The sequence below is a fragment of the Megalobrama amblycephala genome, linkage group LG6 (assembly GCF_018812025.1).
Source record: "Megalobrama amblycephala isolate DHTTF-2021 linkage group LG6, ASM1881202v1, whole genome shotgun sequence".
NCBI lineage: Eukaryota > Metazoa > Chordata > Actinopteri > Cypriniformes > Xenocyprididae > Megalobrama > Megalobrama amblycephala.
The window spans coordinates 20941425-20958035 of record NC_063049.1 but is presented as its reverse complement, the minus strand read 5'-3'; the positions used below and the strand labels follow the sequence as shown (position 1 = coordinate 20958035).

Sequence of the window (16611 nt, the reverse complement as noted above, 5' to 3'; positions counted from 1 at the left end):
ATGGAACAGCAGAAGTGCAGCGGTTACCCCGGAAACCCCGCAAACAAACCAACTGCGCTAGTGAGGATTTTTAAAATGCTTCCGCTTCAAACAGCCTTTCATTTTTTTTTGTATTTGCAATGTTGTTCATCACAGCACCAAGTACTTAATACTTAAAGACTTAATTGGCTATTTATTTTCAAACTTTTTTTAAATCTGGACTACAACATGCCCTAATGATTAGAAATGTTGTGATTATTTGTTATTGTTCAGTAAAACTTTGAGACATACGGCTTCTTTAGTTAACATGTTAATTCATTATTAACAAACTGACAATGAAAAATAAGTATAAAGCATTAATTATTCTTAGTTAATGTTAATTTCTTAGTTACTGTTTAATATCATTACGAAAATCAAAAGAACTTATTTACTGGACCTGAGATAAAACTAACAATGATCAGTTGTATTTCTAAACTAACATTAACAAAAAATAATACTTTCTGTAACACATGTAGCTGTTGCTCAATCTTAGTTAATGCATTAAATAATGAGACCTTATTGTAAAGTGTTACCTGTTGTTCTTAATAGCCTAATTCTTTTGCACTTTAATCTGTTTGAAAATTTTACTTTATATTTTTTGTAGTGTATTATTGTATTTAAACATTCTTTTTGAGTTCTTTTTGTTATTACAAAAAGAGTTCTTAAACCTGTTATACTATGACAACACTTTTTTGCAACTTATTTCAATATCATGATAATACCGTATACCATGATAAAAGCTTCAGCAATTAATTGCAACATGAAAATTTGATACCGTCACATGTCTACGTCAGACACATAAAGGTAATTAATATGATTAGCCTTTTGCTTGACTATGTTATTAAACAGCCAATAATGTCTTGCTAATGTTACACAAACCATGTTCCTGTTTGCTATCTCATAGTCAGACAGCTGCCTTCTAAAAATCAGCTTTGAACAACTTAGAACGTCAGTGGAGAAAGGTATATAGTTCACCATAACATGATAATATACATCATATACGTAATTCATTGCTAAATATACCCAATTTTTCATATCAACAGGAAAATATTCGGGGATAACCTGGCTTTTCTTCAGACTCCCCTGCTTCTAGGCACAGTAATGATATGCTAAAGCCCACCCGCACATTGATGTGATTGGTTACAAGGTAGTTTGTGATGTAAGAAACACTGGCGATTTCAAACCACGTTTTTGTCTTTTTTTTACTGCAGTTTTATGGAGGGAATACTTAGCAATTGTGTTGACTTATGAATTTGCATATGGTTTGTCTTAAAGGTGCCCTAGAACTTTTTTTTTAAAAGATGTAATATAAGTCTAAGGTGTCCCCTGAATGTGTCTGTGAAGTTTCAGCTCAAAATACCCCATAGATTTTTTTTTTATTCATTTTTTTAACTGCCTATTTTGGGGCATCATTATAAATGAGTCGATTCAGGGTGTGTGTGGCCCTTTAAATCTCATGCTCCACGCCCCAAGAGCTCGCGCTTGCCCAAAACAACATAAAAAAAAGTTCAAACAGCTAATATAACCCTCAAAATGGATCTTTACAAAGTGTTCATCATGCAGCATGTCTAATCGTGTAAGTACAGTGTTTATTGTGATGTTTACATTTGATTCTGAATGAGTTTGAGGCTATGCTCCGTGGCTAACGGTTAATGCTACACTGTTGGAGAGATTCATAAATCATTAAAAAATTTATTTATAAATCGGAGGTCTTTTAAACAAATGAGATTTATATAAGAAGGAGGAAACTATGGTGTTTGAGACTCACTGTATGTCTTTTCCATGTACTGAACTCTTGTTATTTAACTATGCCAAGGTAAATTCAATTTTTGAATCTAGGGCACCTTTAAAACATATTAACACCACATAGCATAGAAGCATTTGTCACATAGCATTTGTCTTAAAGCATAAAAACGACATTTAAAAACTTTATCTTCACAGCAGGGGGCCTTTAAAATTGTAATAATATGATTTATTATTGTTTTGCAATGATTATTCAAAAAGATGTGTCCAATATTTTTACCAAAAGTCACAATTTCTACTTTGGTTAACGGTTCTTTCATAATAATAATAATAACGTTTTTTTTGTTGTTGTTTTCCAATAAGCCTCAAAAAGCCATGGTTTACAGTGGTTTTACAACAGCTACGCATTGTTAGGCACGATGCAGAGCAAATTATAATTCAATAATTTTTCCACCAGTCAGTGTAGTTCTTAAGCGACGACACACAAATGCAGCAGCACAGTAATATTGATGCAGTGAGGTCACAGGTATGCGTTTATAGAGTATTTTACAACTGCTTCGAGCGCGACTCAGTCAATTATAATAAAGGTTATTTAGTTGCTGTTCAAAAAGAAATAAAATTAACATTGTTCATAATTTTGATTCTGCATATAATTTATTGGACGTTATAATCAATAAAAATCAGTATTGGTATTGGTCAATAAAAATAATATTAGACTCCCTATCTCTAGACTTATTGGATGTGTCTGTCTATATTGGCAAGTATAAATGTATACAAGTCGATATAAGTGCAGTCATAAATTGCCTTTAGGGTTCTGTGCTGTTATCTGAGGTCAAACAGGGCTGTGTTGATACAAACAGCCAAGACCGGATGATCAAGACAACCTAAACACATTTAGGGGATTAGGCCTGTGTCTGTGCACGTGCGCCCGCGTGGCCTTACTGTCCCTCAGTGTCTGTTCTCTGAATGTGTGTGTGGGTCAGCAGCCCTGATGGAATGTTTTCTGGGTCAGGTCACTGTCACAGTGCACAAATTGAGCCTGTGTCTCTTTAAACGCTGCTCTCTCACAGTGAAATCACTATAAATATGCTCCTAAAATCCACAGTTAATCTGAAATAAGAGCTTGTAGAAAATAACAAGCTGCTGGATTTACGAGGGTGCTCAGGGAGAAAGCTGTCACTTTCAGATATTGCGCAAAGATCTAACTAATTATGATCTGATAAATATGTTTGTGTATATTTTTGAATAATGACGGAAATTGATTGTTCAGTCAAGTGTGTAGATTGAAGACCTGTGTAGATTCTGGTATTTTCACTGGATTGGTTTTTTTGTGGCCTTTGACCAATCATATGGTAAAATGTAGGTCATAGAGAGAGAGGGGGTTCTTATTGGTTTAGATGCTCACAGATGTTATTGCTGTTTTTCTTAGAGCTGAGGTGAAATTCTGCCTGAAGTTCTTATACAGTTGTGGCCAGAATTATTAGACCCCTTCATAAATATGATCAAAGATGACTGTAAAAATAAATCTGCATTGTTTATCCTTTTTATCTTTAATTTATAAAATTAGCAAACATGTAACCTTTCATTGAAGGAAAAGAATTGAAAGTGGGGGGGAAATAACATTATGAAATAAATGTTTTTCTCCAGAACACGTTGGCCACAATTATTAACACCCCTAGAATTTTTTATGAGTAAAATATCTCTGAAGTATATTCCCATTCATATTTAAATTTTTTTAGCTCACCAGGGTGATCATGAACATGAAATTGTCCAGCCATGACTTCCTGTTGCACAGGAGTATAAACATGAAGAAACACAAATGCCAAATTCCCTTAATCATTCATCACATTGTGAAAAACCAAAGAATATAGTTCTGATGTGTAGCAAATGATTGTCGAGCTTCACAAAATAGAAAGTGGCTGTAAGAAAATAGCTGAAGCATTGAAAATCCCCATTTCCACTATCAGGGCAATAATTGAGAAGTTCCAATCAACTAAACATGTTACAAATCTGCCTGGAAGAGGACATGTGTGTCTAAATCATCCTAATGCACAGTGAGGAGGAAAGTTTGAGTGGCCAAAGACTCTCCAAGGATCACAGATGGAGAATTGCAGAGATTAGTTGAGTCTTGAGTCTCAGAAAGCCTTAAAAAAAATTGTCAAAAGCACCTACATCCCCACAAGATGTTCGGGAGGGTTTCAAGAAAAATCCTCTGCTCTCATCCAGAAACAATCTCCAGCATATTCAGTTGTCAGTCAAGACTGGAACTTCAAACGGGACGAGCTTCTATGGTCAGATAAAACTAAAAAAAGAGCTTTCTGGCAGTAAACCCACCAGATGGGTTTGGTGCACACATGGATAAAAAGTGCCCCATGTCCACGGTTAAATATACTGCTGGATCTTTAATGTTGTGGGCCTATTTTTGTGCTGGAGGTCCTGGACATCTTGTTCAGATACATGGCATCATGGATTCTATCAAATACTAACAGATAAAAAATCAAAACCTGACCGCTTCTGCTAGAAATCTTATAATGGGCTGTGGTTGGATCATCCGTTGGGACAATGATCCAAAACAAACATCAAAACCAGCACAAAAATGTGTCACTGAGCACAAAATGAAGCTTCTGACATGGCCATCCCAGTCCCCTGACATGAACCCTAAAGAAAATGAGTGGAGTGAACTGAAGAGAAGCACCACCAACATGGAGCTGGAATCTGAAGGATCTGGAGAGATTCTGCATGAAGGAATGATCTCTGATCTCTTCTCAGGTGTTCTCCAAACTCATCAGGCATTATAGAAGAAGACTCAGAGCTGTTTTCTTGGCAAAAGGAAGTTGCAAAAAGTATTGAATAAAAGGGTGCTAATAATTGTGGGCAACGTGTTTTGGAGAAAAACATTTATTTCATAATGTTATTTCCCCCCCACTTTCAATTCTTTTCCTTCAATGAAAGGTTACATTTTTGCTAATTTTATAAATTAAAGATCAAAAGGATAAACAATGTAGATTTATTTTTACAGTCATCTTTGATCATATTTATGAAGGGGTCTAATAATTCTGGCCACAACTGTAAAAGGTCAAGGGTGGGAAGAATAGGATTATTCTAAGGGCCCTGATAGAGGTCTTCACAGGTCCACTTGGATCCAAAAAACTGAGATCAGAGCGGGTTCGGGTGCAAAACTGAAAAGTGCCCCGGACACGGGTCGGGTCTTATATTGGTGGCCTTGGGTTTGGGTAATTTATACTGAATGGACCTGAGAAGACCTGAATTTAATGTATATAATTACCTTGAATATTTCAGAAAATAAACTTTATCATCTTATGATCAGGTAAATAAGTATTTTTAACATTGTGCCAAAATTATAGAACTTAACGAGGTTACAATGATGAGTGATTAACATTTCAGCACTTTATGAACACTGACAGTGACTCAATCACTTCAGCGTGTACTCACATGTTCGTGTGAAGGGCGTTTTTGGGAAACAAATGTTTGTAACCTCTCACACAGAAAGTTAGCCAGGGGGCCCAGAAACCCCAGCGGTGCCCCCGAACAAACGTAACTGTTGTCATGTCCTGTCTCTCCCCTCAGTTGGTAATCCGAGTGCACCTATCGGATGAAAGCTCAAAAACTATGATGGTGGATGAGAGACAGACTGTGCGTCAGGTGCTGGACAGTCTGCTGGACAAATCTCACTGCGGTTATAGCCTGGACTGGTCTCTGGTGGAAATCATCACTGAACTCCAGATGGGTAAGAGCCAGTGGACAGACCCCTGTCTGGTCCTTATTGTGACTTATGACCAAGAACAGCATGACATTGACATGAAAATGGACCAACCATGGGATGTTTTTTTTTTTTTTTTGGTACCACAGTAATAGACCAACATGGAGCAAACTGGTCTTTCTTTCACAAAAATCTGTGCTGAAGGTCTTACAGGTTACACCAAAGAAATTAGTGGAAAATGTATAGACACTACCATTCAAAAGTTTGGGGTCAGTAAGATTTTTTTGTATTCATATTTTATTCATCTATGCCGAATAAAAGTATTAATACTTTTATTTAGCATAGATGCAATAAAATGACTGAAGAAATTTGTAGTGTTACAGAAGATTTCTATGTCATTGCTGTTCTTTTGAACTTTCTATGCATCAAAGAATCCTGCAAAAAGTGTTTTCAACTAAAATAATTAAGAAATGTTTCTTGAGCACCAAATCAGCATATTAGAATGATTTCTGAAGGATCATGTGATACTGAAGATTGGAGTAATGATGCTGAAAATGCAGCTTTTAAAATCACAGAAATAAATTACACTTTAAAATATATTACAATAAAAAAACTGTTTTTTAAACATGTAATGATATTTCACAATATTACTGTTTTTTTTACTGTATTTTTTAGCAAAAGAGTCTTGCATTGAAATACGTGGTCTGGCAGGTAGTGCACGTGCTGTGGCGTGTTGTGTGGTAGACCATTCCTTCACTAGTCTGAAGTATCATCCAAAGAGAGATTGAATCAATAAAGACAAATGAAAAAAGGGATTAAAGTCATGTGGTTAGGCTTGCCCCAGTTTGAGCACAACGACAGCTGGATGATAATGCACATCTTTTTCATTTTCCGCTGGTTTTCAAAAACATAACAGCAGTCCTATTTGATTTATTTTATCGCTGCAGATTAGCAACGAGTATAGATTAGCACAGTCTATGTCTGAAATCCCAATAGGATTATCCCATGCAATCGTGTGTGGTCTGAGGGAGCACTAGATTAGGTAAATAATATTAGAACTAGTTCCTCTAATTTCATAATAGTAAGACTACAAGTTGTTATTTGAAGCAGTAGAATTGATGACGGGAGGCATAAGGAAATGTAGGTTTTTACTGATTTTATTTTATTAAAGTTTTTAATATTGTATGATAACCTGAATCCCACAACCCAGCACTATACTCTAGAAGCATTGGATATACACTACTGTTCAAAAATGTGGGGTCAGAATCATCACTCAGAGTGTCACTAATCAAAGAATCGTGAAAAAAATGTATGACGGTTTTCACAAAAACATTAAGCAGCACACCTGTTTTCAACATTGATAATAAGCAATGTGGTAAGAAGTTAGTTTGGGGACCAATTCTCACTATTAACTAGTTGCTTATTAGCATGCATATTACCAGCATATTGGCTGTTTATTAGTAATTATAAAGCACATTAATGCCTTATTCTGCATGACCATATTCTACATTCTTAATCCTACCCAATACCTAAACTTAACAACTACCTTACTAAATATTAATAAGCAGTAAATTAAGAATTTGAGGCAAAAGTCAAAAATGTGTTCTGACTGAAATGTTTCTTAAAGGGATAGTTCACTCAAAAATGAAAATTTGATGTTTATCTGCTTACCCCCAGAGCATCCAAGATGTAGGTGTCTTTGTTTCTTCAGTAGAACACAAATGATGATTTTTAACTGCAACTGTTGCCGTCTGTCAGTGGTATAATGCAAGTCAGCGGGAACTTGGACTATAAGAGTAAATAAAACACGACAGACAAATCCAAATTAAACCCTGCGGCTCGTGACGACACATTGATGTCCTAAGACAAGAAAGGATCGGTTTGTGTGAGAAACCGAACAGTATTTATATAATTTTTTACCTCTAATACACCACTATGTCCAACTGCATTCATCACTCGATTCGTTTGGTTTGATCGCGCTCTGACAGCGGCAGTGATGTCTGACACTCATTGAAGTATATGCGCGAGACATCACTGCCGTTGTCAGAGCGCGATCAGACCAAACGAATCGAGTGATGAATGCAGTTGGACATAGTGGTGTATTAGAGGTAAAAAATGATATAAATACTGTTCGGTTTCTCGCACAAACCGATCGTTTCGTGTCTTAGGGCATCAGTGTGTCGTCACGAGCTGCAGGGTTTAATTTGGACTTGTCTAAGCAAGTTTTATTTACTCTTATAGTAGAAGTTCCCATCCACTAGCATTATTTGACTGACAGACGGCAGCGGTTGGAGTTAAAAATCATCATTTGTGTTCTACTGAAGAAACAAAGTCACCTACATCTTGGATGTGCTGGGGGTAAGCAGATAAACATCACATTTTCATTTTTGGGTGAACTATCCCTTTAAGAAACATTTCAGTCAGAACACATTTTTGACTTTTGCCTCAATAAATTCTTAATTTACTGCTTATTAATATTTAGTAAGGTAGTTGTTAAGTTTAGGTATTGGGTAGGATTAAGAATGTAGAATATGGTCATGCAGAATAAGGCATTAATGTGCTTTATAATTACTAATAAACAGCCAATATGCTGGTAATATGCATGCTAATAAGCAACTAGTTAATAGTAAGAATTGGTCCCCAAACTAACTTCTTACCACATTGCTTATTATCAATGTTGAAAACAGGTGTGCTGCTTAATGTTTTTGTGAAAACCGTCATACATTTTTTTCACGATTCTTTGATTAGTGACACTCTGAGTGATGATTCTGATTTATTTCCTGTGGTATGTTGTTGATGGAGCTGTATTGAACCTGGAACATGCCTTGATCTGAACTGCACCCTCGTTTGCAGTGTGTGAGTCAGAGGCCTCATGTGCTGGGCTGCTCTCTATGTAGGTCCCGAGCGATCATGCGTGTGGCCGTAGCCTACATCTCCAGGGCTTCTGTTTTTCCACTCTCTGCTCTTTCAGTGGGAGAAAAGGGCAGAGAGGGGAAGACAAGGAGATATAGTGGTCTTGTGTAGAATATCCACCAGATGGTCTATGCTAAAGTCCCTTTAATAGAAAGAGCAGCGGAGGTCTTTTCTGGAGGTATTGTGAGAGTGAGTGCAGGTGCCCACTCGTATATTCATGAGAAAAGAAATAAATATGTCTTGACATGTCTACATTAAACAACATGTTGTATTTAATTTTGATATAGTTCTTGAATTATTTTGTCTTGCTTTCAGCTCAAACTCTTAGATTTAGCTCTTGTGGCAGGTGTATTTATTGGCTCATTGTTTTTATGGGTTGAGAATGTTGAGGTTAAAGGTCACTCATTAAGCATTAAGGTGTGATGGAATCTGGCTTTATCCAGGTATTAGGATCAAGAGGAATATAAGGGATCACTAATTCCTCAAGAAATTTTAATTTCTTGATGGACAGACCTTTAATCTCTCAGATTAGTGATTTCACTCTTTTTATCATCTTTAGTGAACTGTGTAAATCTTTTGTTGAGGGTTTGCCTTTTATAGACTGACTGTCTGTTTGTTTAGGAGCAGAGGTTTCTATACGGTCATAACGGCCTATATATTTAAACTTTTATCATATTTTATGAAGCTTTGTTTAAATAATACGTTTGATTTCATGGAACTTGCAGCACCCATGTAGAAATTGTTAATGTAACGATTTGATTTACTTCAGTGGGTTTTAAGTTTTGACCTATTTTAAATTTGTCTAGTGCATGCAATTTATTACATACTTCTTGTCCTAAATGTCTTCAGGGGACTTTCTTTCTCTATAGAGAGTAAAGAGAGCAGGACAGTGGCAGCGAGGCTTATAGTAATTTGGATAAATGTCACTTTTCCTTCGGATCTCTTGTAGGCCTGTTTACTGCATGATTTAGACATGGACTACTAAACCTTCTAAATCTTTGGTTTACATTCACTTTTTTTTCACATCAGGATCATTTTTCACAGAGAAGTGAAGGTACTTGCAGCTGTAATAAATGGTCAAATAATCCAAAGTTGTTCTCATTGATTTATGAACAGCTAGTCAGATATTTTTATTATACAGTCTCTAATAACTGTTCATATTTATCTTCATACTGTTTTTCCAGAGAGAATCTTTGAGGATCATGAGAACCTGGTGGAGAACTTGCTGAATTGGACCAGAGACAGCACCAACAGACTGATGTTCATCGAACGCATTGAGAAATATGCGCTTTTCAAGAACCCTCAGGTAATACTACATCCGTCAATAGTGACCATGTCTGTTTCGAACCCAGCAAAAAAAAAAAAAAACACAGCAAAAATGAGTCTACAAGTCTTCTACAATAGCATGAATTATACACTACTGTTCAAAAGTTTGGTGCCTGTAAGATTTTTTGAAAATAGTCATAGTAAAATGGTGAAATAATACAATTTAGAATAAATTAACCCTCTACCGCACGCATTATGATAAATCTATAAAAAAAAATATTTGACTCTTTTTCTTTTCTTAGAATGGCTTAACTTAAAGTGCTGTAAAAAAAAATTTTGGAAAAAAAATATTATTTTAAGGTACGTTATGATATGTTGCCATATGGCAACAACTTACAATAGTGGAAATAACTTAGAATAAGTGTAAGTGTATATAGTTAATATTTTTCCTCAGAAATGTTGTTTGTATTGAATCAATTGGTGCTATTATAAGCTTTAGCAGTAATTATAAACAACACCTTATACTTATTTTCCAACATCTTGTGCTTTTCCATTCTCTTTTGCTGAATAATGCTTTATATTCTTTAAATTTCATTACATTTTTCATGAATATTATTTAAATTGCAAATGTAGACAGTTAAAAACAAATCTAATACTGTTCATCATGTATCATAAAACATTGACATAAAACCAAAAACATTGCAGTTCATGAAAATCCAACATTACGCAATGAGAGGAAGGTTATGAACATGAACCCCCATAATCCTCGAAACGTCACCTTTTTTCTGTACGAAACTTCAAAAAGCATTTTTTTTCAGAGGTGAGGCACAGGTACACATTACATTTGGTGCACTTCACCCTAACAATACACTTACATCCACTTGCACCTGCCTTTTTGAGACACAATGGTGGGCCAGTGGTAGGTCTGGGCCAGTATACTGGCTGTGGTGGCAGGTCTCTGATGTTGATTTAATCCATAATACAAATGTCATGGCAGTCCTTAACATACGACTAATCAACATTATATCACTAGCATTAATGTTGTTATTGTTACAACTTAACAGACTGCAGCTAACTTTTGCTAGCTATCTAACCTATTAAAATAATGGCATTCCATTATTGTGCAGTGTTGCCATATGTCAACACAGACATTTTCTCGATTTACCAAAAACTAATTTCATAAAAACTTTTTTGATTGGTGAATATGTCATCATACCTTACCTGAGATGATGTTAAAAAATTTTTTGGGAATGTGACATGGGCGGGTCCTTGTTTGTTACTGACATTTTAGTTTGCTTTCAGCAACTACCGACAAGAGTCGGCAGTCTGTCAGATATCGCGTCACAGAAAAAAAATTGCATGTCATGTGACTTAACCAAAGCACCTCATTGGCTAAACTAAGGTCTTCTCTTACCAACAAAAAAAACTAGAATGTTCTCTTAAAGAGACGGTGGCAAGGAAATGAACATAAAGAGTATGTTGCCATATAGCAACACTATGCGGTAGAGGGTTAAATTATATATTTTAGTAAGTAATTTTTTCCTGTGATAGTACAGCTGAATTTTCAGCTTCATTGCTCCAGTCTTCAGTGTCACATGATCCTTCAGAAATCATTCTAATATGGTGATTTGCTGCTCAAAAAACATTTCTTATTATTAGCAATGTTGAAAACAGTTTTGCTGCTTAATATTTTTTGTGGAAAAAGTGGTGCATTTTTTTTTTTTTTTTTTGATGAATAGAAAGTTCAAAAGAACATTTATTTGAAATAGAAATCTTTTGTAACATTACTGTCACTTTTGATGAATTTAATGCATCTTTGCTGAATAAAAGTTTTAATTTCTGTCAAATATCTTACTATCCCCAAACTTTTGAATCATAGTTTAAGTTAGTTATTCACTGATGTTGTGTGGCTAATGATGCCATGTTTAATATGAAGAATGCCAACATTTTCAATGAATAATGCCTTAATATTCAGGATTGCATTATTTTCATTTTTGAGTTTGTCTCTTAATGTCCATGCATTGAAGAAGTGTGATGTTCAAATTAATTGTTGAAAGTGATTTGTGCAGTTCAGTCACCAAAGACTGTATTAGTGATATAGAGTGACAGTAATAGAGGTTTGTTCATCAGTGCTCTATGGATCAGTTGTTTTATCGGTGTTTGTGACTGATGTAGGTCAATGTCATGTAAATGCTGAGCTGTAATGAATAATTGATCTCAGCAGAGGCTGAGTATGTTCACTGCCTAGTCTTTGCGACCCTGAACACAAGATGTCAATCCATGTGTTTAACTACTTTGTTTTCTTATGTTGCACTTTGTTGAATGCCTGTTAAAATAACACATTCAAATATCTAAAGATTTGTTTTGGCTAATGCTCTAGTATATACAGCACCTGCAAATCAGTGATAGTCACAGATCATTTTCTAGCCGCTTTATTAAGTGGTTTATCTCCCTGAATCATCTGTTCCCTCAGAACTATTTGCTGGGGCGTAAGGAGACGTGTGAAATGGCAGACAGAAATAAAGAGGCTCTACTTGAGGTGAGGCAGACTGTGAACCTACGTACACACATTCTCGCTTGTGCTTTAAACAGCATGACTTATTTAGGTCATGTCAGACATGTTGTACTCACTCGAGGGGCTTATAAAGGTGTGTGTGTGTGTGTGTTTATGTGTGTTTTTGAGCAGGAGTGTTTTTGTGGAAGCTCCATCAGTGTGCCTGAGATGGAAGGAGTGCTCTGGCTCAAAGACGACGGCAAGAAATCCTGGAAGAAGCGTTACTTCCTGTTACGAGCCTCTGGGTTATATTACGTGCCAAAGGGTAAAGCTAAGGTCAGTTGTGAGTCTGTCTTTCTTTTTCTGCTCTGAAATTAATTTTCTTTTCACTTTCACACACTCGATGACTGATAAACACTCTCACAAACTTGCTGACTGACACACACTCTTACACTACGACCCTCCTTCCACCTGGAATTTTCAAGGGATCATGAATTGAGAAATATAATTTTCCTTGATTTTTTTTTTTTTTTTTTTTTTTTTTTTTGAGACATGTAAGAAGTCATTGTACTTTTAAAACATCCTGTAACTTTCAGAACTCTAAACTTCCTATTTAGTCCAAAAACAGCTTTAATTGAAACCAAGCTCCGAAAACAATTTTGTCACATTATGACATAATAGTGCAGCGAAAGACCACCTCTGCAGAATCAGATCAACACCTACTTCTGCATCGTTGCATCTTTGGCCCCGCCCACTGGCGTGTTAGTGAGATGAGAAGGAGAGAAGAGAGATACGGAATCACTGCACTAAAAATAGCATTACCTTCCAAAGGATCCTAATAGAAGGAAAGTACATTAAAATGCATATTTTGGTGATCCCATCATAAATGATCAGTGTAAAATACAGGTGAAAACAGTATCCAAAATGTCAGAACGCCAAAAAGCATCTGCGCATTTGTGAAAGTGCTTTAGGATCTGCCGAAATAAGAGGAGAGATCATACTTTTTTTTTTTTTTTTGGTTGTACTTTTTGTTTGGAATAAAACCTCATAAATACAGAGCCCCTAAAGGGACCTTTGCTAAAATAAAAAAATATCCAGACTTTTGCTTGTGCATGAGAAACCTTTGCGTTTTTACTTTTACTGCACCAATATATTTTTTAACTGGCTGTTAAAGTTTTATATTAGACAATATGAATATACTGCCCTAACGAAATCCAAATTTTAATCACTTTTTTGTGCCAATGTTTTTTATGAACCATTAAACTTGGCATATTTCAATGCACACTGAGCTACCTATTGCCCCATCAATTCTTTAAAGTGGACATAAGGCCTTGAAATATGACATACTGCCCTTACGAAGCCAAATTTTGAGCTTTATTATTTCATTTCAAACTCTCATTTTCTTTGTGAAGTTTGTGGGGGTTTTTTGGTCCATTTTGGGGCTCCATACATATACATACACTAGCGATGTAACGATACCCTCATGTCACGATTCGATACATATCACCATACTGAACTCATGATACAATATTATTGCGATACTTCAAGACATATGGTAAATGGTTAACAAAAAATGAACTGTCAAAATTAACCCAATGCACAGGACAATGGTGACACCAGAATAAAAATATTCATGATTCTGAAGCTGAAAATACAGAAAAATATGATTATGCTTGCACTCTGTCATTGACTAGATGTATTTAAAATAATGAAGCCCCTTTTTTACTGGTGACATAAGACATTTGGCAATATCAGGACCCATAAATATTCCCCCCATTGCATTATTATACATTATATTCAACATTATACTATTATAGTAGTTCAGTGTGGTACTGACACTGAAACTCTGTAAACTTGAATTTGTTCTCACACAGTAATTTTCATTTTGGGTGAACTATCCATGATACATATTGTTGCATTTTTGTATTGCGATATATGGTGACACGATATATTGTTACACCCCTAACATACACTGACTAGTATACAGTCAAATTGGGCAGCACTAATCAGTTGTCTGAGGACGTGCTTGGTTTTAGATTAACTTTAAGGATTCACTCCCAGACCAGGATGTTCATCTGCTCCATAATCTTAATTCCACTTGCCAGCTGACAGATTTCTAACAACATAAAGAGAGATTCTGGGATTATGTTCACATATAACAGAAATGTAGGATTATGTGCACATATGTTAGTGTTATGCTTGCACTTAAGCGTTCACATGAATGTGTAGATACACTCGCAAAGCCTGTCTTCTACGAAAGCAGTGATAATACACAATAGCTTTGTGTGCGAAACAGACTGAAATGTAAACCATTATTCAATGCCTTCAATCTTATATTTGCTCTAATTGAATAAATATGTTCAATTTTGCTTAGTTTCCTGCAGTTGTTAACTAAAAGTTTAAATAATTGTTTTCGATAAATCAAATAAGGCTGAAATAAAATTTAAAAATTAAAATTCAAACTTTAATAACTTCAATGAAATTTAGAAATGTTGAGATAAAATGTTGAGAATAAAGTCATTAAATTACGAGAAAAAAGTCGTTAAATTATGAGAATTTAACAACATTTTTCTCATAATTTAACGAATTTGTTCTCGTAATTTAACAACTTTTTTCTCGTAATTTAATGACTTTATTCTCAATATTTTATCTCGACTTTTTTCTCGAAATGTAACTTTTTTCATTTAACAAATTTGTTCTTGTAATTTAACGACTTTTTTCTCGTTATTTAATGACTTTATTCTCAACATTTTATCTCGACTTTTTTCTTGAAATTTAAAGAGTTATTTCTCGTAATTTAACGAGTTTATTCTCAACATTTTATTTCGACTTTTTTCTCGAAATTTAACGAGTTTTTTCTCGAAATTTAACAACTTTAATCTCGAGATGGTTTTATTTTTTATTATTGCTTGGCCCTAATCCTCTTCCGTACAATATAGAAATACTAAAAAAATAAATAAAAAAAATTCATAAAATGTACACAAGCACATAACAAAATTACTAAAACTAACTCCAATAAAAATGAGAAAAACATAAAAAATAAAAATAAACTGAAAATATGAATGAATACTATATGATACTAAAATAACACTGGTTTTGTGCTGCTGCATATCCTTATGTACTGTAAATGTGATTAGGTACAAGACATCATTGATGTCAAACCTGAGCACATCTTGATGGACCGTATCTGAATATACACGTGTGAATGAGATTCGAGCGCTGAAGCATAAACATACTTGCTTGTCAGTCACATTTCATAATTCCAGTGCTTTTCAGGAGATAAAGGGCCCATTGACTGTCTCTGCTTAACACTCAGCTAATGAGGTCAAGTTCAGAGTAGACATGATGGGCCAGTCATTGCTCGTTATCCACAAACCGCAGAGGGTGATAGAGAGAGATAAGAGAGCAGCTGCTGTACATCCTCAGGTCATCACTCTGGCTTTGACAGCCGCTGCCCATCTGCATCTGATGCTTAACACATATGACTGTCTGACTCTACACAAGACTGAGTGCAGAATCTCAGTGCTTCAAAAAAAGAACATTCAGGACTCTGTTTCATGCAATTCAACCTGTCTGTCCTGTTTCTATACACTAATTCAGTGGAACTTTCTGCAAATGTAGTGCTCCCCCTAGTGGACTCAACAGTGAAGTAACAATCAATTTAGGTCTTTTTTTTTTTTTTGGCACAATATAAACAAAAGATTGAATTAGACAGCAGGTCAACTGTGTGGCATTATTATGAAATAAATAATCATTAAGATTATAGTAAGCACATATGACACAAGCATATGAATGTAGACAATACATATTTATATTTTGTATTGAGGCTATTACCTGCATTTCTTACAGGTTCATTTACAAAAAAACAACAAAACAAACAAAACTTATGTTCTAACATAGTTTTTGCCTGTTTTCCGGTGTCATCTGTAGGCCTCTAGAGACCTGGTTTGCTTCCTGCAGCTGGATCATGTTAATGTGTACTTGGGTCAGGACTACCGCAGCAAGTATAAAGCCCCAACTGACTACTGCATGGTCCTGAAGGTGAGTTATCTTTGTACATTGTATCAGACATTCTATTTTAAGCAGTTATAAACAGTCTAAAAAGTGTGAAGGTTTTCATCCCTCATAGACCATTTAGGAGCAGAAGTCACAGTTACGTCACTGCAGTTGCGCACGCATTGTGTTGGCAGAAAACCAGCTGTAACAAGTGGAGGAAATTAGCAAAATACACAGAATGAGAGAAAAAAAATGTATCTGCCTTTGGATATCAGAAATAAAATGCAAAAAAAACCAAAACATTATTTTTATAGAAATCTGTTGTCGAAGACACCCTTTGAAACTAAACACAGACATGTATGGTTGTAAGACTAATGAAACAAGCAATGATTACTCTACTATTAAAGCATGAATTTGTAAACAATAGGTCATGTGCAGTTCATTGGGTACATAATGTATT

At 35.2% G+C, this 16611-nt stretch overlaps 1 protein-coding gene across 6 annotated transcripts in view; it reads left to right on the top strand.

Annotated features, from left to right (window-relative positions):
- raph1a (Ras association (RalGDS/AF-6) and pleckstrin homology domains 1a) overlaps positions 1–16611 on the top strand; it is a 93157-nt gene that overhangs the window by 69816 nt on the left and 6730 nt on the right. For all 6 annotated transcript variants that reach the window (XM_048193315.1, XM_048193310.1, XM_048193311.1 and 3 more), the window contains 5 exons: positions 5350–5509; positions 9580–9701; positions 12135–12200; positions 12348–12491; positions 16086–16196. In XM_048193315.1, the coding sequence (XP_048049272.1) occupies positions 5350–5509; positions 9580–9701; positions 12135–12200; positions 12348–12491; positions 16086–16196 (603 nt within the window). The remainder of the gene's footprint in view (positions 1–5349; positions 5510–9579; positions 9702–12134; positions 12201–12347; positions 12492–16085; positions 16197–16611) is intronic.